The sequence below is a fragment of the Amyelois transitella genome, chromosome 12 (assembly GCF_032362555.1).
Source record: "Amyelois transitella isolate CPQ chromosome 12, ilAmyTran1.1, whole genome shotgun sequence".
NCBI lineage: Eukaryota > Metazoa > Arthropoda > Insecta > Lepidoptera > Pyralidae > Amyelois > Amyelois transitella.
The window spans coordinates 3,316,068-3,340,024 of NC_083515.1; the positions used below are offsets into that span (position 1 = coordinate 3,316,068).

General features: G+C 37.1%; 5 protein-coding genes across 9 annotated transcripts; 2 read left to right on the forward strand and 3 right to left on the reverse strand.

Moving 5' to 3' along the window:
- The first annotated feature begins 20 nt into the window (after positions 1-20).
- On the forward strand, positions 21-10,539 carry LOC106142393 (nuclear autoantigenic sperm protein). The gene is made up of 9 exons (XM_013344138.2): positions 21-174; positions 726-901; positions 1,038-1,132; positions 4,960-5,117; positions 5,508-5,589; positions 5,807-5,947; positions 6,319-6,393; positions 6,900-7,144; positions 8,923-10,539. The coding sequence occupies exons 2-9, from the start codon at positions 726-728 to the stop codon at positions 9,130-9,132; spliced, it is 1,182 nt and encodes a 393-aa protein (XP_013199592.2). The 5' UTR covers positions 21-174; the 3' UTR covers positions 9,133-10,539.
- On the reverse strand, positions 10,041-15,113 carry LOC106142396 (prostaglandin reductase 1-like). The gene is made up of 2 exons (XM_013344143.2): positions 14,972-15,113; positions 10,041-13,367 (listed from the first exon to the last, which is right to left on the reverse strand). The coding sequence occupies exon 2, from the start codon at positions 13,320-13,322 to the stop codon at positions 12,315-12,317; it is 1,008 nt and encodes a 335-aa protein (XP_013199597.2). The 5' UTR covers positions 13,323-13,367; positions 14,972-15,113; the 3' UTR covers positions 10,041-12,314.
- On the forward strand, positions 11,072-22,271 carry LOC106142400 (uncharacterized). The gene is made up of 4 exons (XM_013344147.2): positions 11,072-11,411; positions 11,820-11,899; positions 19,923-20,085; positions 20,623-22,271. Exons 1-4 carry the CDS (start codon positions 11,072-11,074, stop codon positions 20,781-20,783), a joined length of 744 nt encoding a protein of 247 aa, XP_013199601.2. The 3' UTR covers positions 20,784-22,271.
- On the reverse strand, positions 14,971-19,549 carry LOC106142401 (prostaglandin reductase 1-like). Of its 5 annotated transcripts, none has more exons than XM_060947080.1 (2): positions 19,528-19,549; positions 14,971-18,052 (listed from the first exon to the last, which is right to left on the reverse strand). In XM_060947080.1, exon 2 carries the CDS (start codon positions 18,028-18,030, stop codon positions 17,020-17,022), a length of 1,011 nt encoding a protein of 336 aa, XP_060803063.1. In that variant the 5' UTR covers positions 18,031-18,052; positions 19,528-19,549; the 3' UTR covers positions 14,971-17,019. The 5 variants fall into 5 exon arrangements, 4 of the variants coding, with proteins under 4 accessions (XP_060803063.1, XP_060803061.1, XP_060803064.1 ...); XM_060947078.1 differs by lacking the exon at positions 19,528-19,549 and adding an exon at positions 19,172-19,391; XM_060947081.1 differs by lacking the exon at positions 19,528-19,549 and adding an exon at positions 18,523-18,539.
- On the reverse strand, positions 20,623-23,943 carry LOC106142394 (prostaglandin reductase 1). The gene is made up of 2 exons (XM_013344141.2): positions 23,788-23,943; positions 20,623-23,111 (listed from the first exon to the last, which is right to left on the reverse strand). The coding sequence occupies exon 2, from the start codon at positions 23,085-23,087 to the stop codon at positions 22,077-22,079; it is 1,011 nt and encodes a 336-aa protein (XP_013199595.2). The 5' UTR covers positions 23,088-23,111; positions 23,788-23,943; the 3' UTR covers positions 20,623-22,076.
- Between the last annotated feature and the right edge of the window lie 14 nt (positions 23,944-23,957).

A 23,957-nucleotide genomic window follows, 5' to 3' on the forward strand; every position in this document is an offset into this window, starting at 1 on the left:
ATTCTGAGACGGCAACACTAATCGGCAATCGGCCGGCATATTTTTTGACAGATGTTTTTTTTTGACACGCAAGTAGCGCGGTTTATTCATGATATTATTTTAGCGGAATTTAATATTATTTATTACGATAATTATTGATAAAAAGTGTTATTAAGTCAACAAAACGCGGAAAACGTGAGTATACTCAATATATTTTTAATTGGTATCGAAATACCTGTGTAAGTAAGTTTCAATGGTTGAAAGTTGTTTGGGCCTTAGTACTTTTTTGGCTACGACCCGTTTTCTGTTAAAACATGTGAACACTTACTTGCTTTTATTTCAAACACTTTTTTATATATTGCAGTAAATGACTAATTACAAATGACTAACATAAATATGCTAAAGTGTGCACGTGGCGTGAGTCCTATTGTTATTCGAGTCATTGTGTAGGGTACTAAGTACCGACCGTTACTATAAAAATATACCACGATTTTGTTGATACATATTTAGAAAAAGTAGAGAAATCACCTTCGAAATCACTTTAATCTTGATCCCATAACAGTTATTTACTGACTAAACTTGTGGATGTAGAACCAAACTTTCACTAGCTCTTTCTCGTTTTTCCGCTATGCTTCGAGGCCCAGGGTCAGCTTAAAAAAGTTAAATATTATCTTTGTAGCTATATCTATATATCACAAAATTATAAATTTTTCAAAAATATTAATTTTAATATTTTATCACATAAGATGGCAGAAGTAGCTGAAGTTACAACTTCGTCTCCCACGGAACTGTTAGCCACGGGTCGACGTAACCTAGCTGTTAGGGACTACAGTGCGGCCGCGGAGGTCCTCAGCCTGGCGTGTGAGCAGCTGGCTCAGGAACATGGGGAACATGGAGACCAGTGCGCTGAAGCTTATCTATGGTAAGATTGCGCTTTTTTACATACATAAGATCACAAATCAGGGTCAATAAAGCCAACAGTCTTGAAAAGACTGAAAGGCCATACTCCATTGTATTTTATTACCTAAACAAAAATCCCTCTTTTTTTCTTCTATCAGGTATGGTAAAGCTCTGTTGGGGCTATCCCGTGAGGAAAGTGGTGTCTTGGGAGATGCTGTGCCAGGCACAAATGCAGAGGAAGGAGAAAATGAAGGTATATATACATACAAGTTTTAAATTCAATAGCAGTAAAGTGGTATATAAAAAAATACACTTTATACACATTATCTTCCTTCTGTTGTAGTCAGGCAAAATATAAAAAATCTTCTTAAATTGCTTTAAACATACCTATTTATTTTAAGGATATCAAATGCCGTGTGGTTCCGGGCACCATTACAAAAGAATAGGACCACTCCATCTCTTTCCCACGGATGTCGTAAGAGCCGACTAAGGGATAGACGTGGGATTCCTCTTTAATGTAAATCCCTGCCAATCTAAGGTCTGCCGCGCCGATGGATGCATGGCTAGGGGCGAGCCTAGTCTCGAGCGTGCCACTTCCGCCATGGGGTTGGGCGACCCCCAGGTAATGGCTAGCCTTACCCTGGCATGCGGGGCTCTGCTGGGGCGGACAAAATTTTTCCCTAGCGTCTCGTGGGAATCGCATTATGAACCTTAAAAAGCATATAAATGGCGGCGATGGTGTCCGCACCCCATCACGTCTCGTTCCCGGCGGGAGCGGTATGCGGTCTGCTGAAAGCCGCTTTGCGACGATGAATGTAAGAGGAGGAATGAAGGATAAGATTGAGGAAGTATGCCAGATGATGGATGAAAGACGTTTGGATGTGTTGTGCGTGAATGAAACGAAGCGGAAAGGATGCGACGCGACGCAGCACGGCCCTTACACGGCGTATTGGTCTGGAATTTCCAGTACCAGCCGAGGCTGTCAAGGGGTCGGTCTAATTCTTTCTGCACGAATGGCTGAGTGCGTGAATGAGTATGAGTGTGTCAGCCCTTGTCTTTTATGGATTAGGCTGAAAGTTGGAATCACTCGGATCTTCGTTCTAGGTGTTTATGCACCTTGGGATGTGGGTTCGAGGGGTACAACATCAGCAAAAAGCGAAAACGAGGAGTTCTGGAATAGTGTAAGAGAAGTATTGAAAGTTACCAAGCCAAATGAGAAGATTATTATGTTAGGTGATTTTAATGGATGGGTGGGTGTAAAGCGTGATGGATATGAAAAGGTGCTTGGTGCGTTTGGTGACGAAAAGGTGAATGATAATGGAAGAAGTGTATTAGAAATTTGTCTAGAGTGGGATCTTTTTGTGTCGAACTCAATGTTTCAACATAAAGAGATCCACACCTACACAAGAGTGGAAGGTATTTTAAAAAGTATGATAGACTTTGTGATTGTAGATGAAAGATTGAAGAACAAAGTGCTGGATACCCGTGCATATCGCGGTGCTGGCATTGACTCGGACCATTTACTGGTGATATCCCGGATAAGGGGTATCTTCAATCGCTGGCGGCACAGGGTAAGGGAGCAAACCAGCGCTTTGGAAAGAGTAAAAGTAGAAAATTTGCAAGATATGGATGTAGGTAAGAAGTATATTAATAGACTGAAGGATGAATTTGAAGATTTAGAGGAAATGAGCGATATTGAAGATGGATGGAAGGAATTTAAAGAAAGAATTGTGAAAGTAGCTGTTGAAGTGTGTGGTGTAAGTAGAAGAAGGAAAGGAAAAAATCACAAAAATGCGTGGATGAGTAAAGATGTGCAAGAACTTGTGCGATTAAAGAAGAAAGCATGGCTGGATTTGTTAGCAGCAAAAGCTAACTTAAGAATGCAAGAGGTTATAGATGAAGATGTGAATGAAGCACGTAAGGAATATAAGAAAATGAAAGATTTGGTTAAGAAAGCTGTGATTAGAAAGAAAGAAGAGTATAAAGAGGATTTTGATAAAAGGCTATCAGAAGACTTTCAGTCAAATCTGAAAGTATTCTGGAAATCCGTAAGGTCAGCCCGAGGAAATACTATAACCAGAGAGCTGACTAGGATCAGATGCCAGGATGGTATCGTTGTGAAAGGAGAAGAATGTGTACTAAAGATATGGAAGGACTATTTTGAAAGTTTATTTGAAAAAAAGGAAGGAAATAAGAAAGATTTCTGCTATAGCGAAGAAAAAGAGAATGAGATGGAAGGCGAAGTTGAAATGTTTGAAATTGTGGAAGCACTTAAGAGTATGAAAGCGGGAAAGGCTGCTGGGTGTGATAGAGTGTCGGTCGAGATGCTTAAAGCAGGAAAAGGCGTAGTAGCTAGTCAGTTGTACTGCCTTTTCAATTTGTGTTGGAGAAGCGGCCGAGTACCAAAAGATTGGTGTAAGGCTGTTATCGTGCCACTTTACAAAGGAAAAGGGTCACAGCTGGACTGCAAAAATTATCGTGGTATAAGCCTGCTTAGCGTCGTCGGCAAATTGTATGCTAAGGTATTGATTAATAGAGTCAGGAATGAAACTGATGACAAAATATGGGATGCTCAAGCGGGATTTCGAAAGGGAATGGGATGTACTGATCAGGTCTTTTCCTTGCGGTGCATAGCCGAAAAGTTTTTGGCCAAGAGTCAAAAAGTCTATTGCACATTCGTAGATCTGGAAAAGGCCTATGACAGAGTTGAGAGGAATGAATTGTGGTCAGCACTTTCTATGCATGGGGTGAGCAGTCTCTTAATACGAGCACTGAAATCCTTATATGAGGATTCGAGTGCTTGTGTCAGGATAAACGGAGCGCACACTGAGTGGTTTAAGATTGAGAAAGGCGTTAGGCAAGGATGTGTTGCGTCACCGTGGCTGTTCAACCTATTTATGGATAGCTGTTTGACAGATTTGAAAGAGTCTAAAAGTGGATTAAGGATGAATGAGTTACTCGTCAAATGTCTGCTCTATGCCGACGATCAGGTTATACTGGCGTCATCAGCGGAGGAGTTACAGGAGATGGTAAACTGTATGCATGAAGCTTTAAAAGAGAAAGGAATGAAAGTGAACGTAAGTAAAACTAAAACACTGGTTTTTGAAATGGAGAAAGAAATGACAGCATGTAATATTTTGATTGGAGGAGAAAAAGTGGAGCAAGTGAAAGAGTTTGTATATCTAGGATCAAAGTTTACATCAGATGGCAAGTATGATAGTGATATTGAAAGGAGAGTGAACGCGGGGAACATGGTGAATGGAGCTTTGCATGCCTTTATGAGCAGTCAGAAACTATCCAAAAAGGCTCGACTGGCTGTGCACAGGGGCGTGTTGGTCCCGACATTAATGTATGGGAGTGAAAGTTGGGTATGGCAAAAGAAGCATGAAAGCAGAATAAATGCAGTGGAAATGAGAGCGTTAAGGAGTATGATGGGTGTGAAATTGAGTGACAGGATAAGGAACAGCGTGATAAGGGAATGTTGTGATGTGAAAGAAGATGTAGTTACAGGAATAGAAAAGGGTATGTTAAGATGGTTCGGTCATGTGGAGAGGATGAATGAAAGCAGGTTGACTAAGCAGATATACAAGGAGAGTGTGGAGGGAAAGGTCGGAGTGGGAAGACCTAGACGAACGTATCTTGATCAAATTAAGGACGTCCTGGTAAAGGGTCAGGTCAAAAGTACCCGAAACCGCCGAGCTTGTATGAAGAGAGTTATGAATGTGGACGAAGCGAAAGAAGTATGCAGAGATCGTGGCAAGTGGAAAGAGGTAGTCTCTGCCTACCCCTCCGGGAAAGAGGCGTGATTTTATGTATGTATGTATATCAAATATGACATTATTAAGCTATTTCATTTTTATCAGTCAACTAGCGACCCGCCCCGGCTTCGCACAGGTGCAAAATTATAAATGTTATTATACATAAAAACCTTTCTCTGGAATCACTCTACCTGTTACAAAAAACCGCATCAAAATCCGTTACATAATTTTAAAGATTTAAGCATACAGACAAACAGACTTAAATAGCGACTTTGTTTTATACTATGTAGTGATGAATTCAATTACAAATGTCTTTGTGCAGAACAAGAAGGCGATAATGACGAAGAAGAACAAAACGTAGAGGAAGCTAAATCAGAAGAAAATGGACAAGCAGATGCTGAGAAGAATAAGGTGGAGTCTACGACCAAAGATGATGGGCCTGGAAGCAGTTCTGCCGATGCTGGATCTAGTGAGGAGCCGGTAAAAAAAAAACATTTTGGAAATCCCGTTTACTTTTTAATGACTTTTGTCAGGGGCTTAATTTCCTGAAATAAAAGTAGCATATGTTACTGCTAAATGTCTGTGCTGAAGAAGTTCTCAGAATTTCTGTAAATAACCAAAATACCTATTCACAAAAAAGGGAATACCATGCCAAATATTTTTAAGAGAATAAAAATATTTGGCATGGTATTCCCTTTTTTGTTGAATGATAATAATAACGTACTTAAAATCCCAAGTTAAAGTATAACAATGCATTATCAAGTTTGACCGGGAAGATATCACATAATTTTGGTTCCTGAGTTTATAATTATATATCTATTCATTTTGTATTATTTATTTCATATATTTATTTTCATATATTTATTTTAGGGCACAACCACAAATGGTGATGGTGAAGAAGATGAAAATCCGGAGAGTGAAGACAATTTACAACTTGCCTGGGAAATGCTTGGTAAGAACAACTACTCCCATCATAATTGTTGTTTTATTGTTCAAAAACAAACCAATAAATACTTACCTTAGATTATTATTTCATAATTATTTCCAAATTTGTGTGAAGGCATTAGGTGATCAACTCATAATAATTGTTTTTGTAACCTTTTCCTCTATTTTCTTTAGTTGTGTTAAATAAAACATAAATGGTGCATCTTCCTAATTATTTTTTACAGAACTATCCCGTATAATACTCGACAAGCGAGTGACGAACGGCGGCGGAGACGCGGCCAGGGCGTTGCTGGCCGACGTCCACCTCGCGTTGGGGGAAGTCGCGCTAGAAAGCGAAACTTACGACAAGGCCGTCGTTGATATGCGTTAGTATTCGTAATTAATAATTATTTAAATAATAACAAACAGAAACATTATCGTGTGTGTAGAATTGCTTGTGATCCTTAAAGAACTCTTTTGTTTACTCTATTTATTATTTAAACTTCTTATAAACCATTTCATCTAGGTTGTCTATTTTAAGTTTGGATAATTGTAATATTGACATTATTGAAGAAAATGGTGCTTTGGAAGCTGCAGTAAGCTTAGTATTAAGTAATTTTTACTGTACTTACAATTCATAATTTATATACAAACAACATTGAAATATAGCAGCATGAAATATATATCGGTTAGAGTTGCCCAAATTCTATTTTATGTTTATTAATTTGTTCATAAATCTATTCTAACATCCTTTCAGAAAATTGCTTGGACCTGCAGAAGGAACTCTATGGCACCGATGACAGGAGAATAGCTGAAACACATTATCAAATTGGTAAGAATTTGTTTCACATTGGCATTATTTGATAGTAACTAACTAGGCTTTAATTTCATATAGACCAGTCTTACTCTGGCCTAGATTTCTCGTCTTTTGTGTCCATTTGACTCAACATATTAAATAGTAAAATAAAATAAAAGTCAGATCTTGTGTATATGTATATATATATATTCAGAAACCCCTTATTAGTTCAAAAGACAAGACAAGCCTTAAATCCATACTGGCGTTTTATCTTGTCATTACATACATAATAGTCATATCTTTATCTATTGCATGGTGGGGTGGACAGGGTTAACAGACTTGAAAATGCTGCTGTATGACTTAAAGATGGAATTGAGATTCAAATAGTGACAAGAGGAATCCCAAGTTAATGAGCCTATCCATATCCATGGGAAAGAAATGGAGTGGTTGTGTTCTAAAGTGTCGGAATCCACACAGAACACATTTTGTTATTACAAATTTTGTTTGAATCTATGCTCGAACTGTTGTTATGTTATTTTCAGGCCTAGCAAACTACCTCGCGTCCAACTTCGAAGAGGCAATCACACACTTCAAGAATGCTGCGAACATTCTAGAATCTCGAATCAAGACTTTGGAGAATCCCGCTGCTGCCACGGAAGATGTAACCGTCAAGAAATATTCTTCAGCCGATCCACATTACACCATCGAAGGGGAAATTAAAGAGTTGAAGGAGCTTTTGCCGCAAATACAGGAGAAAATTCAGGATATGATGGATTACAAAGCTGAGGTAAGACCGTGTGATTGCATAGAGGAGACTAGGAAGATGTTGCGCAGCATGATCTTGAAGGAAAAGAATCGTTGTCAGGTCGATTGTCAAGCGTGATTTGTCGATAAATCAGTCATTTAGTGTTATTATGAATGCTTGATAGCCAAAAGGTATGTAGGAAACGAATGCCTATCTTTGGATTCTATTGATTTTTTTTTATTTGAAATTCGAGGGGAGAATGAAAGGTCATTATTATCAATAGTCATTTTTCAAGTTTTTAAGTAAGTCAAGTTTATTACATCTTAAAGGTAGATTACTATGTACATTTTTGGCTATTTTATTTTTTCTATACATAAATGACTTGTTTATTGAAAAGACAATTAATTCGAATACTCAGTTTTAAATAATTGTGAAGACTGCATTTTATAAAATTTTAGCTAGAACATTCCAATTTTACACAAGTAGTTTTATAGTTCCTAAATTGAATGTGCCAAATTCAGTATTTCATATGTGATATTCATTTGAAATCAATGTTTTACCAGTATTATTGATCAAAAGAATTAGTGCCTTAGAATCTCATAGATATTAAGTTTTTAGACTGTTTTTTTGTCATAGTTGTAAGATTTCACAAGGCCATTTTTGTATTGTGTTTTACTATTTGAAATAAAGTTGTTCCAAATTATGCTGTGTTGTCATTTCAGCGTAAACCCAATGCATTAATGGCCACGTGACATTGTTTTTTAAATTTTTATTGTATTCGAGCATGGCCATTGATGTAAATTTTGATATTCATAAAAAAGTTAGCTGACGATGCTCCTAAAGATTTTGGCTGTCTCTATAACAAATATCATCCAAATTGGTCCTATAGTATTCGATTATTTGTTACAAATGATAAACAAAATTATATTCTTTTTATTATATTAGTATGAATTAGTGGTCATAGCGAGAGGAATCTTATACATCTTATATTTTAAAAAAAAAGCTTTCTTGTACCAGTTTAAATAGACAAACAGAAATTATAATCAACGAAGGGCGCATTTGAATTAAACGTAAAGAAGACTATATCAGTAGGCTCGACATTATCGCCTAATTTGTTCGTGACATACAAAAATACACGCATGAGAGCCGTTTACGTTGGTACGGACGACGTCGCGAGTGCCACTACGGGGGCTGTTCACACGGTTCTATTCACCTTGACAAGACATATGCATTATCTTCCTTCTCCAAGGTCAACCAAAATAGAGAGTGGGAAATTAATGTAGTATCAATGTTAGAGAAACTTTCCGCAGCTTTCAAAAAGTGGTATTAGGAGCTACCATATGGAGCATCGTCTAGCCTGTAAGAGGAGGGCAATGAGGGTAAAAGTGAGAAACATCTGTAAGGATTGCAGCAAGAAATGTGGTTTCTTCCTATATGTATGGGAAACATTAGTGTTAAAGATAAAAGATGAAATATTTTCATGCCTTGTCCAGGTGGTTTCTGTATAATTTAAAATAGCAATACTCCAAATTTATCCATGAATATTCTGTGGGACTTTGGAAAATGTAGGTACTTATTGCAAAATTTAAGCTAAGTTTTACCAGCAAAATCAGAGAATCTCCGTTGCACATGTTAATAATATTTTAGCAAATATTAACGACTGTATACATGATCGTCTGCGGTGTTGATGACTCTATAAATAAGTATACTATACACGGTATATTTTTTTTTTCAAAAATCTTTTGCGAACTTTAATGATTTTTTTACATTATGTAAAGTAATACAAAACTTGTAGAATTAAACAAGTGATCTTTTTTCAGACGATAAAACGGGTTCGCGAAGCGCTTGGCGCTTCAAACGGTGACGCTCCATCACTGGCCTCATCATCTTCACACACCAACGGGGCCGGTTCCAGTTCATCATCGTCTGCCGCCAAGCCCGCCGCAGACATCTCCCACCTCATCAAGAGAAAGAGGAAGTCTAGCGAAACGGATGCTGATTCGTCGGCGGCTAAGAGGATCAATACGTGAAGTTGTATCTCTGTGTGTAGGTTATAAGAATCCATTTATTTTCTTTTTTAATTTTTGAACCTTTGTGTTTTATTTATGGAACATTTTGGGACTTCTTGGTTCATCATTTAAATAATTTAGTTTCATTACATGTAAAAAAAACAAACGTAAAATTTATAGTCGGTTCAGATGTATAGACTTCTAAAGTTTTCTCCAGTCATTTATTTTTAAATTTTGTTTTTGAATCTTTGTGTTTTATTTTATGAACATTTAGGAACTTTCAATATATTTTTGATTTAATTTCGTTTCCTTTTAACATTTGATTAAATGTGGTAGGTGTCCTGAAAATTATTGCATAATTAGAGAGTGGTATAATTTTAAGCTGTTTTTTAATTAAATATTTACTCTAAACCGAAGTGACGAATAAATAAAGACATGAAATTTTTTTTCGTCGTAACTAATCTAAGTCTTTCTCTATGTAAGTCAACCTAATTCACGTAAAAAGTGAGATACAACTGATAGGGATATCATATCAGTTTGTTTGTTTGTATACTCTTTATTGTATATAAAAAGAAATATTTTTTTAAATTAAAACAGTCATCAGTCATCATCATCACAGAGAATCAGTATTGAAACTAGATGTAATAGTTTCGACTTGTCCAAACAAATATTTTTAATCTAAATGAGACCAAGATATAATATGACGAAAAATTTAATTATTTAAACAGTTGAAGCTACGTTTACACTAGGCAATTTTTGAGAGGATCAGTACATATTGAAGCTAGATATTATGGTTTCGACTTGTAAAATTGCGAAATATGTAGTAACCTTGTGGGCTTTGACGTTAAAACATGTTATTGGAAGAACCAATCGCCCATCACTCCTCCACATAACAAATTAGTTGCTTTCACTGCTTTTTGTAAGAAACCAATCTATGTATGTGTCATAACACAACTCGCGCGATGTTGTCCGATATTCACGTTGAGCTCTGTTTACCCCGCATGGGAAGTAGACGTAATATACTGTGTATGTATTGTGGAACTTCATATGTTGCTCGTTGATGATGCCGCGTTTGTAGTGAAAATCAATTATCGAAAGTATGTTTACGTAGAAGTATAGTAATTAATTGTTACGTTTGAGCTGAAATATAAAATGGATATTTTGTAACGATATAAGTACAAGTGGCCCATGTCTTTTATTAAGTATAGATTTCACTGCTTAATTGACGAATATAAAATATTTTTCTTAAAACAATATATGACAAATTTCGGAATAAAAATCACTAACTATTTGGAGACTTGTAGAATAAGCATTAGGTACATAATTTATTATAGATATGATAGTATATAGAAAGGCACCCCAGTTAGTGTAAACTTTTTAATTTGATTGTAAGCTTCGACTTCATTTTAATTAAAATATTTTTCTCTATTTTTTATTTTATTTTGTCCTGTATGTCCCGTTAACACAGTATTCAACTTTTGATTTGTAGTTATGTGAAAAAGCACGGCCCGAAACATCTCAACTAATATTATGAATGCGAAAGAAAGTTTGTTTGTTTGTTGCGTCTTCATGCTTAAACTATTGAATCAATCTTCTGGAAATTTTGAGTACCTATATATAATTAAAAGTCTGGAGAAAGATAGGGTTCCTACTTTTCATTCTGGTAAATACTATATAGTTCCCGTCTTTCTGTTCTCTTTTGTAGATGGCGCTAAATTCACGCAGGCGAAGCTGCGGATAAAAACTAGTTATAGGTAATTATACCGAGGTAAAACCTGTGTCTCAAAAGTAAAATAGAAAATAGGTGTTCCAGGCGGAGGCGGAGATCGTAACGATTTAACAGACCTTCGCAAAAATGCTACATGCAATCTTTTTCAGCCTGCCAAGTCAAACGTCAAAAATTACAAAATCTTTCAATTTCAAATTACCGTAAAACAATCAGCAATATTTCCCTACAATTATGGATTGTGGAGATGGTTCCAACGGCGCTGTGCTGGCCAAAACCATGACCTTCGCGCGTTCTAAAGTGCCTTTATTCGGCGCTGTCATCGACTATATGCAAATCAGTATGAATTACCTCAGAATGCACACTTTCGCCCAAGCTGATCAACTTCAGGCGAAAGCGTCAAAAGCTACTCTGTCAGCCACCTTCATGGCCGCAGTCTGTTTGTTGCTAGGCTTGACTTGCAACGTGAAATTAGAGGTGGTGATGTTTGACGAAGAGCCTTTGCCAAATGATCTGCATATAATGCTGATGAGTAAGGAGGACAAGCTGTACATTGATGACATCGATGTGACTAGTGAGTACCTATGGACAAAAATATTGGAAATGTTCTGCCTATGTGGCGTATTTCACCAATCTTCGGCCCAGCTCATAGGTCGAGTTCTAGACTTCTAAGTACCGAGGGTACTTGCCGACTGAAGAATTTAAATGATGCCACTAAGTCGATATAGGTACCTATAGGAAATTTTTTTTTTCTTAATAAAGAATTTATTTATCTGTCTATCTATGTAGGTACAATAATAATAAGTTTATATTAAAAAAGAATATTCCCTCTCATTGTTCTTGTCTTGAAGAGATTGCATAATGCGATAAGGCTGCCTTTTGTAATACATTACCTTAACATAAGTTTAGATTAAATGTATTGTTATAATTTGATTAAAGGGCATTCCATCTATCTATCTTATTCATACTATATTAATTACAGGAGTAATGTGGTGTATTGAAGCATCAGACGCTCTCGTCATGATAATCAGCTGCCTGCTAATTTGGAATTCTGCAAATGTGGTATGTAAAATAAATATTTTGGGGATAAATATGAGGGAGCATTATGAAGATAAACAAAATAATTTTTTAGCGAGTATTCATGGAATCTCCTTTTCAAATGCAGTATAATTTCCTACCTTTATAAGTATTTTTCTGTTAACAGAGAAAATAATCTTAATGATGATTGGAACCCAACCTTAAACCAAAACACGTTTTAAAAACAAAACTAAAAATAATGAATTTCTTTTATTTATTAAAAAATTAAAGCTTAACAAGGAACAGGCAATGATGGACATTAATTTAAAAATGCAAATAAAACTGCCCGTAAAATAACTCGTGCTTGTCATATAGAGGTTAGAAAGACAATAATATAAACCGTCATAACAATGTCAATATAAACAAGTATCGTCTTGGTATACGCCAAATATTAAGGAAATTATACCTTTACCACAGCTTTTCCGAAATTATCGCCAGCAAGCATTCCTACGAATGCGTCAAACAATCGGTCAAACCCCTCTGTGACGTGTTCTTTTGCCTTTAATTTCCCGTTTTTGATCCATTGCACTAATTCATTGAACGCATCAGGCCATTCAGAGACCCATCGCGCCACAACGAACCCCTCAATTTTCAACTGGTTGAACACTATCGATGGTTGAACCAACGTTCCTTTAGGCGACTGCCCTGAATCACTATTGTACGAACTTATCATGCCACATACGGAAACCCTCCCATACAGATTCATCAGGCTTATAATAATACTGCTCAATTCTCCACCAACATTATCAAAGTAACAATCTATTCCTTTGGGAGCCGCTTGTTTTAGCTCTTTGAGGACATCCGCGGTTTTATAATTTATAGCTTTATCGAAACCCAAATCTTTCTCCAGCCATTGTACTTTGTCGTCCGAACCAGCGAAGCCGATTACTTTGCAGCCCTTGATTTTAGCTATCTGCCCGACTATTGAACCTACAGCTCCAGCTGCTCCAGTCACGACTACAGTCTCGCCAGCTTTTGGCTTGCAGATTTCTAAGAAGCCAAAATACGCTGTGGCACCTGGCATACCAACTGCTCCTATGCCTAAAGACTCGGACAGACCTTGCAAATCGGGCAATTTGTATGCTCTGTCAAGTTGGTCTGTGCTATCGTTTGGGTTAAATACGGAATAGTCTCTCCATCCTTTGTGGGAAACCACTTTGGTCCCGACTGGATAATTGTCGTTTTTGCTTTCAAGTACTTCTCCTATTTGGTTGCCGAACTGGTCATAAGGTAGACTGATATGAGGGTTATAAGTTCTCAGGTAGGGGTCTACACTGATCCACTCTGTCTTCACGAGAACCTCTCCATCTTTCAGCGGAGGGAGCTCCTCTTCCACGACGTTAAAGTCCTCTAGTTTTGGCATGCCCTTGAATCGACTGGTAACGACGTATTTCTTTGCTTTCACCATTTTTGTTTCTTTTTTTTTCTCTCTCTTCCTTTTTAGACACTTTATCTAAAAAAAAAACAATAAATACCTTGTTATTAGGCAGATTTTTACAGGCAGCAATTTTACACCAGTAGGTACATACCTACAGTGAGATAAAATGTATGGCTTACACGTAATACCTTTCCAACTGATAGTAATTTAACTGTATCGTTGAGTAAGCATGTGATAAAGTAAAAATGCTTTGCTACTCATCAATTAGCGTAATTTACAAGTTTTTATCGTCTTATAGTTTAAAACGACCTTGAATATTATCATATTTCGTAATAACTTCAATAACTTTCGTAAAAAATAAAATAAATCGACAAGTTGTAAGTAAATTCAAAAGTTAATAAATGAGATAGGCGTGTCATTTCCCGTCTTATAAAACCTATTTATAGTAACTCTTTCCGTATTTCCGGTTGCTTTGTTATCTACGTTACCGGGTGGGCGTAGTTGACCCAAAGATATTGTACTTAAGCAGTGTCCGCGTAGGTTTGCCGGAGCCACAGACATTTTAAATTTTTTTTTTTTTTTTTTTTTTTTTTTATTTTTTTTTTATTTTTTTTTTTTTAAATTAATATCTGTGTGTGTGTGTGTGAAAATTAATATCAGAGTATGGAATTAGTTGGCGCACACTGCTCTTTCGACTTTCGGCATTGGCATTCTGGTGACGTAACAAGAAAAATGAAAACACGGAAAGAGAGTGAAAGGCGCACTTGCCGCGGGTCGCCGACGTCAGTCGTACCGACTGGATTAAACGTATGTAGTTAAACGGCGCGGTGCAGCGTGCCCGCGACCAATGGTACCGTACTACCAGCGCAGAGCAGTCTGAGCGACCTTACCAACTTAGCAATTTTAGGGCTATCTCAGATCTAGCTAAATCATGTACTCGATTTAAAATTTTTTTGAGACAATAAAAACAAGAGACCTAACTTCGCGGCGAAATACTAGTTTATAAGTTAGCGCAACCGCTACTCAATATCAAATACGCATATGATTTTCTACAGTCTAGTAATATATATTATAAAGATTAGCTTAGTGACGTCACAAAAATTATGGGGCGAAAACACATTATTGTTTGTATGTTTGTAACGCGATAACTTTATTGGTCAGGTTTTAATTAAATTTTTTCTCTTTATAAATAATTCCTTTAATTTATGAATCAATTTATATTTATAAATCTCTGAACAGAATTTAATTTGAAGGGCATCAAAATCGGTTAACTAGTTTTACGATTTTGTAAATATATCGTGTTCGCGACGCCTTATAAGTTAATTTCTGTTTGACGGCTTTTGAATTTTACGGCTGGATACACCGACAATCGGTCGCTAGGCGCTCGCACGCTGCACTGGTTTTGGTCGGAAAAAGTCGACACGACCCAAGTCGTACGAGGTCGGCGGCACGCTGCACGATCCCTAAGTCAAATAGGTTTGTTAGGTACGACGGAATACAACGGATGACACGCCTGAGATAGGCGTGTCATTCCGTTGTATTCCGTCGTTTTTACTGACATGCTTTAAAGGAACACTGAGCAGTATTCTATAAATATTAGACTATAATAATTAAATTACTTCAAGAGGATTACAACATACAAATAATTAATAAAATTATCATAAAAATACACGACTTACCTTTTAGCACCAAATGTTCAAATGTTCGTGACGTGAAGATGACTGGCAGTCGACGCTATAAAAATACCAGTTTATCCGGCCGGCGTTGTTTATACATAACATCACACACGTTTAGAAATGTACATTCTCAATAGACGTTTGCTCATACATTCCATTAAATAGGATTATGGTATTTTTATTGATATCGGATAAGATATTCGACTAAAAATGCAGTGTAATGGTCAGTGATATGATAATTGTGTGAGTCAACAGTGGTGTCAATCACAGAACAAAACACAGGCCGTAGGGAAACGGCACGTTGTGACCTTGTAACTGGCTCTGTGCGGTCACGGTCAATGTTCTGCGTCGCCATATGGCGGGTGATACGAAATGTTTTTTTTTTATAAAAATAGTTTAGGGAACTTGATAGATCTAAAATTTTTGCAACATAATACTTTTTTTGTTAATATACCTTAATTTTTATAATCTAACAATAATTTCATTTTCATTAACAGTCACTATTAAATTATTTGCGTAAGAATTTGTCGGACTAGTTTCTCCCGACCTTAAACAAAGCAGCTATAAAAAAAAACTATTTTGTTCCATGTAAGAACTTTTTTTTAGTTTGTATTCTGTGCTGTATTAATCAGCTGTCACGTTTTAATAGCTCAACCGCTATTTTGTTATTATAATGAAGATAATTCGGCATTTTTTTTAATTCCCACCGAATCAAAGTTCCGGACAAAAGCTAAATCTCAGTTAGTAGGTAGTTGTGTTTTGCTGATATTTTTTTTAATGACGATGAATGTTTCATATTATCTAAATACCTATTTCAAGTGAGTCATTTATGATTATAAAATTGATATTTTTTTGTGGTGTAACTTTAGATTTCTTATTTCAAATACAACCAATGAATTTAGGGGTTTGATCATGCAACTAAGATGATTTACATACTGTAAAAAGATTTGACAAAATTATTTCTGCTGCCTTGAAATTTTTGTGTTTCATAATATTGTGCAATTCGTCATGAATCCCAATAACACGTAAGGTGGGAAAGGTAAGTATACCTATTAAATCTATAACGAGCTGTTGCACACGACTTCTTTCGCCATAAAACAAAAAAGGCGACCCCCTGTACGAGTACTCCTTCCCAGGGAGATATTTTTTGTTGTGTTATGGAACTACATAATAGGACCACTCCATATCTCTCCCATGGATGTCGTAAAGGCGATTAAGGGATATGCAAATAAACTTTGGGATTCTTCTTGTAGGCGCTGGGTTAGCTACCTGTCACTATTTGAATCTCAATTCTATTATCTTTATAATAGAACAGCTGAACGTGGCCTTTCAGTATTCTCAAGACTGTTGGCTCTGTCATTAATATATAGGCAAGGGATAGGTACGTGATATTATGTAAGTATTTAAGTCAGATAACGCCAAACACATTCAAACAAGAGCAATAGTTCTCAAGCTAGTTCTCAAGTTCTGAGCAAAACTTTACAGACAGAAATACAAAAAAATCGTTTTTTTACTTCTAGTTATTAATAAACAGATCACCCATTTAATTTTTTTTGCTAAGTACAGACATCGATCAGTTACAATTTTATTATACTAATGTTAGGATGCACAAAATATCATTATTTACTGTACTATCTACAAATTGTTGGGTTATCGGCATATATATATCAGCTCAGCCAATCGGATAAGAAATTGTTCTACGCGTAGAGTAAGATCTCAGATTATATAAAGGAGAGTTCTGAGGTAAAGATTTATTTGTACTTACGAATTTATTTTTGTTTTGTCTCAATGAGATTTTTTTTAATGTAGGTATTTCCGGGTGGTTCATTGGTTAGCGCACAATCTTAGTTTTAACATGGCCAAGGTAGGATTTGAACCTGATGCTCATGGATTTATATATGCAAGGTCTTAATATTCAAAAATATAAAAAGGAATTACGTTAATAAGTTTCTTTGACGATAAACTACATAAAAAGTTCTGTTGTATCTATTACTGATGTAACCATGTATTTATGTATGTATTTTTTTTTTTATTACCATTTTATTTCAAATTTATACTTTAACAATAGCTTTTCCAATATTCTCTCCATTAAGCATTCCGATAAAAGCGTCGAATACCTTGTCATATCCCTCTGTAATGTGTTCTGGTGTCTTCAGCTTTCCGCTCTTTATTAACTTGACCAGCTCCACAAACGCCCCGTGCCAACTATCATACCAGTCCCAGATTAAAAATCCTTCTAATTTCAGCGACTTGAACAAAATGGCAGGTTGCACCAGTGTTACTTTCGGTAACGCATCAGGCGGGGCAAAATAAGAACTTATACTTCCAACGATCACCACCCTTCCACCAGTCTTCATGTGGTACATAATCGTGCTACTAATTTCACCACCGACGTTGTCGAAATATATGTCAACACCATCTGGTGCCGCTTCACGAAGAGCATTTGCAATATTGACGGTTTTATAATTATAAGCACTGTCAAATCCTAGGTCTTTCTTTAGCCACTCCACTTTGCGGTCGGATCCAGCAAATCCTATCACTTTGCAGCCTTTGATTTTGGCAATTTGTCCGACTAGAGATCCCACCGCTCCTGCGGCTCCGGTTATAGCAACGACGTCTCCAGGTTTGGGTTTGCCAATTTCCAAGAAAGAAAGATATGCCGTGGCGCCCGGCATGCCTACGGCTCCCAGAGCTAAGGAAGGCGACAGCCCTTGTAAATCTGGGAGCGCATACTTTCTGTGTTCTTTCCCAAGGATGGGCTCGCTCATATTTATTATACTGTAGTCACACCATCCTTGGTGCGTGACCACTCGTGACCCAACAGGGTGATTCGGATCCTTAGATTCTTGGACGACTCCGACTTGAAAGCTGAATTGGTCGTACGGAAGAGGAAGAGTAGAGTTGTAGGCACGTTGATAGGGGTCGATGCTGATCCATTCGGCCTTGATTAGGATCTCACCGTCTTTCAGAGGAGGAAGTGTCTCCTTCACGATCTCATAGTCACTGATCTTCGGCTCACCTTGAAAGTATTTCTTGACCACGTATTTTTGAGCGACCACCATTTTTCAGGATTATGCTGACAATCTGAAATTAATGGGTAAATAAACAATTTATTTGTTACAAGACACACTTACAACAATATCTTAACTTAAGAGGGAGACTTGACAGAGAAATTAGTGGAAGGATAGCGCAATTATCTAGAAAGAAACTCCTCAAAATATTGCCTTGGTGTGAGTGTCGCAAATTGCGGACTTAACTTTCAAACAAAAACAAATCAAACAAAACAAAATTAATAATATAAGGATATAATGCAAAATGTAAAAAAAAACATACTTTAATTCTCTACGTGTAGGTATTTATGCCTGATAACGCACTGGTGAAGTCACTTACAACACCTCGTTATCATCCTTAACTTATAATATTTACGAGTATCTCATAATACTCACGAGCCGCCCCCGTGGCTGCTCATGTATGCTGATGATATCGTGCAGGCGGATTCGGATAGGGGGAGACTGGTGCGGCGTGCGAACGCATGGAAGGAGTCACCAACTCACCAAGTCTGAAGCTAAATTTGAAGCAACACTTTACTTGGGATCTGGACATCGATTGCGACTCCAAATCCCAAATAGCAGCGGCTAGGGCAAAATGGCGAGCGTCATCTCCCGTATTTGCAGCAGCCTTTGTGTGCGTCACAAGCAGACGAAATACAAGAGAGCCGCTCACGCTGGTAGGTACGGCCACGTCTTGCAGAAGCCGACTATCTGGGCACAAATGTCTGGCTCTGCGCCTCCGTCGGGTCTAGGCAGAAGGGGTATGATTGAGAGACCCTTGAGGGCCTTGAAATCGCGAAAGATGATATGCGTGCATTGGCACGCATATCATTGGAACCTTAGTTCATTGGAACCCGACAACGTTTGTCCTAAAAGGAAAAAAGGTAGGAAGGAGCGCAGAACCCAGGTCCCAAAGCATTGTAGTGGAGGGTGCAACTGGGAACACGCAAAGATGAGAGAGATGAGAAATGTCATAGTACATGGAAAAAATACCAATAGAATTATTGGCTTCAGATTAAAATATGTAGTTCCATTATTAACTTCATAAAGTATGTATGTAGGGATGATGGATTAAGTGAAAAGATTAGTAGTCTCTGCCTATTCTATTATATAATATCTACTTATATAAAAAACTTCAGAAGTAAATACTTACCTAAATTTGAAAATTTATTTGCGCAATTATGCTACGGAGATAACTAGTAAGACGATGTCGCGACGATGGCAAAAACAATAATCACTGCGTAGTTGATTTGCTCACAAACTATTTAAATATGTCATTTTTCGTCATTTTAGGATGATAACAAAACCACTAATTATCTAAATATACTGCGACGTCACTAAAATAAAAATGCAAAAATGTAGATAGGTACTACTTATCAGTTGGACTTAAAGAAAGATTAATTTGAAAATGGCTATTGACAGATATTGCTCTAAATTATCGTAGATTTGGGTTGTGAATGGAACATGTTATTGAGTATCGCCACTTGATTTATGTTCATATTTTTTTACCTTTATCAGGTTCTGGAATAGCTTCTGACAATTTTTGACCCAATTTTTTTTCTTTTCACAAGATGTTTGTTTTCTTTGTCGCCTCTTTCCTTTGCGGCCCGACATTTTTATTTCCATTCTTGCATTGTCTCACATGTTTGCCCGCGCGAATTTAGCGCCATCTATAAAAGAATACAGGTTTTTCGCTAGCGATACGTTAACGATCCCACGGGAGCTATTGTTTTTACCGGGTTTTAAGTATACTATGTCTTTCTCCTGACTCGACATTATATTTACAAGGAATTTAAAAAAGATCGGATTTAGTAGGTAACGCATGAACAGGTAACAAACAAATAAATAAACTTACTTTTGCATTTATAATATTAGTTGGGATACTTATGGGATTATGATTTCAGCGCACGCCACTGAGCGAGTACCTATTCCTGCCGTGGCTGGGTGCCACCCTCCGAGGACTCTTCCTGAGGCAAGCGCCAACAGCTGGCGCTCTTCTCTACACCATGGCGGTCATCAATGGCAACGTGAACCCCTTGTTTTTAACTGCCTTCTCGTTCCTTTTCTGTAAGTAACATATTTGAAATCTGTCGTACTCTTGGTGCAGCAGCAATGTCGGATCCCGAGGAACTGGGTTCGAGTCTCCTGGTGAGATTTGTAAAGATCCTAGGTATCTCATTACGAAGGCTGTTTCTGAGACAAGCGCCAATGGCAGGCGTTTTACCCTACTCCATGGTGATCATCAATGAGAATCTTGACTGAGTTTCCTTTCCTATTCTTTAAGTCACATCTTTTAAATCCGCCGTTCACAAAGATCTCCCTGAACCTGGTCATGAAAAGATTCGGTTAACCTTTAAGGGTTGGATGTTTCCCGTACGCACCACCGCAATTTTTGTTGCTCAAGTGGTTAATAATTTTCTCCTTTAGCATATACTCGTACTCCTATAGCTACTTTACATCGCAAGTATCCCCTAGTCATATTTTACGACATCCATGGGAAAGAGACGGAGTTGTCCTATTCTTTTTTTGTATTGGTGCCGGGAACCACACGGCCCAGCTTTTGCCATCATCAACGTTGATGTTTATGGTAGATTACTTTTTCAGTGCTGGAAGCGCGTCTTTGGCTGGAGATCGCTCGTATCAACAGGTCCCGTTGGGAACGCCGGGACCACGTCAGAGACGCCAGGAACTCTGAGTATGAAGTAGAGACCCTCTGGAGCAATGAAGATGTGCAGAGTGTGGAAGTGAGGAATTATGTCTATTAACATGATTTGTTGTCAATAGAAAATTTGATGTGATGCAGTTGTATTTTTGTTTAAATTGTCATCAGTGTTGAAATTGTGATGTGAAGTTAAATAAAATGTATTTTTTGATGTCTCTCAATGTCTATTGCATTAGATTGGATGAAACCCACGGAATTTTTGTAATAAAACCCTATTAAATAAGAAAGTACTTAATTTAGTATTTTTGTGTTTCATCCAACTAGTAATCAATTTTGGTAACATTTTGCCACAGTTTTAGTTTCTTTATTATATTTTTGTTCAACATATGTCCTTGTAAATAAAATTGAAAACTATATTAAAATGTCACCAAAAATGTCAATTTCAGTAAGTTCTGTGTTTGGATTATCATTAATGTGTACTAAACTAGATAATATTAATAATTCTGTGATAGATAATATTTCATTCTTTTCTGACATTAGCTCTTATTTTACTAATATTGATTTGTTTTTGTTGTCCAACAATCTGTCACTATTTAAATCTTAATTCCACCACATAAAGCCATAGAGCTGAACGTAGCCTTTTAGTCTTATGAAGACTGTTGGATCTGTCTACCACGTAAGGGATAGTGACCTGTTATATGTATGTATGTAGCGCCCTTTAGCTTGTAAAGAAATAAAAATTAAACTGGAGCTAAGTCCCGGGCAAAGCTATAAATTAGTAGTTGTGTATTACCTACTGATAAAATATTTTTTAACGACGACTGAAGTTCTATAATGTCAAATATATTTCAAGACAGATTTTCTGTGAAAAGATTTGACAAAACTATATCGGGCGTCGTCCGCCTCTTTTTTTGTCTTTCATAACATTGTGCAATTCCTTATTTATGCCTATAATAAATACTCAATGCTATAATATGAAGATATAGATATGACCTACGTCAAGTTAGGTAAGTCCAATAACTGTTGCCCGCGATTTCTTTCCCCGTAAAAAACTTATCACTGACAATGATCAGACCCCATGTAATTGTCCAGTGGATTTCTAAGTTACGTAGGTATTATTTTCATTTTGGCTTATTGAATTTTGTGTGTAGGTATTCTTGGGTGGTCAAACTATACATTTTTATATTTTAGAGGGAAGCCTCCACTTATATTCTAAAGAAAAAAAGGTAGAGGAAGGATTTGAACCTGTTGTGGTTCCATGCGTCTCACATGCATTTTAATATACATATAAGTTAATTGCCAATTTTTTTACATTACTTATAAAGAAATTAAATAATAATGTTAATAATAAGTTTCTTACTACAACAAGATACATACTATATCTTATTTGAATAATTTATAATTTAACAACAGCTTTTCCAGTATTCTCTCCACTAAGCATGGCAATAAAAGCTTCAAACACCTTGTCAAACCCCTCTGTTACGTGTTCTGGTGTCTTCAGCTCACCACTCTTTATCAACTTGACCAGCTCCACAAACGCCCCGTGCCAGCTGTCGTACCTGTCCCAGATTTTAAATCCTTCCAGTTTCAACGACTTGAACAAAATGGCAGGTTGCACTAGAGTCACTTTCGGTAACACATCAGCCTTAGGAAAAAAGGAGCTAATACTCCCGACGTTCACCACCCTTCCACCAGTCGTCATCTGGTACATAATCGTGCTACTAATTTCACCACCGACGTTGTCCAAATATATGTCAACACCATCTGGTGCCGCTTCACGAAGAGCATTTGCAATATTGACGGTTTTATAATTATAAGCACTGTCAAATCCTAGGTCTTTCTTTAGCCATTCCACTTTGCGGTCGGATCCAGCAAATCCTATCACTTTGCAGCCTTTGATTTTGGCAATTTGTCCGACTAGAGATCCCACCGCTCCTGCGGCTCCGGTTATAGCAACGACGTCTCCAGGTTTAGGTTTACCAATTTCCAAGAAAGAAAGATATGCCGTGGCGCCCGGCATGCCGACGGCTCCGAGAGCTAAGGAAGGCGACAACCCTTGTAAATCTGGGAGCGCATACTTTATATGTTCTTTCCCAAGGATGGGCTCGCTCATATTTACTATGCTGTAGTCACACCATCCTTTGTGCGTTACCACTCGTGACCCGACAGGGTGATTCGGATCCTTAGATTCTTGGACGATCCCGACTTGAAAACCGAATTGGTCGTACGGTAGAGGAAGAGTAGAGTTGTAAATAAGTTGGTAGGGGTCGATGCTGATCCATTCGGTCTTGATAAGGATCTCACCGTCTTTCAGAGGAGGAAGTGTCTCATTCACGATCTCATAGTCACTGATTTTCGGCTCACCTTGGAAATATTTTTTAACCACGTATTTGCGAGCGACCACCATTTTCTCTGATATTACGGCGTCAATCTGAAATTGATAGTTAATTTATTTATTACTTGTAGTAAATACAAGATGTTCATTTGGTATGAATAATGTACGATGCCAAAAAAATATTTCGTATATTCTTTACAGAAGAAAGAGTTTTTGACAATAATAATGCCGGTCCAGCAAATGCGGTCTTAACTTTCAATCAAGTTTTACAAAAGCAATAAAAGAACGTTATCTTTTAAACATACTTTTAACGTTTACCTTACGCATTAACGCGAAACTAAACAAATACAAAGCTACAAGTATTTATGTAAATACCGTACTGGTTATCGTCCATACCAGTAATCATAATACTTGGAAAAAATACAAACATACATACATATTACAACGTCTATATCCCTTGCAGGGGAGACCAGGAGTTCAGCAAAAAAAAAATTTATGAAATTACTATAAAAATTTATTTGAGAAAATTGGAAAAACTATTATTTAAAATCTTCCATTACCGAGTGACTAACACTCTACTACTCAAACAATGGGTTAGAGATTTGAAATTTGGCTTATTGTTCTTTATGTGGTCCAGGGGTGCACTAAGAGAGAATTTTCCGAAACTCTTGCCGAAATTTATGGGTTTATTATTACGCAGGCGTTTGTAGTATAACCAGACCAATATTAATACCATTATTAACTTCAGAACAAAGAAGGCACAAGCACTCACCTTAACTAAAGAAATATTTCGAGATATGAATTAAAGAAATAACTCGCACGATGTTGCTACCATGGCAAGCACTACAAACACTGTGCCGTTCATTTGGTCGACAACTATTTAAGTACGTCTTCCTCTCATCGTTTCGTGACGATAACTAGCCCCTTATCGACTCAATCTTT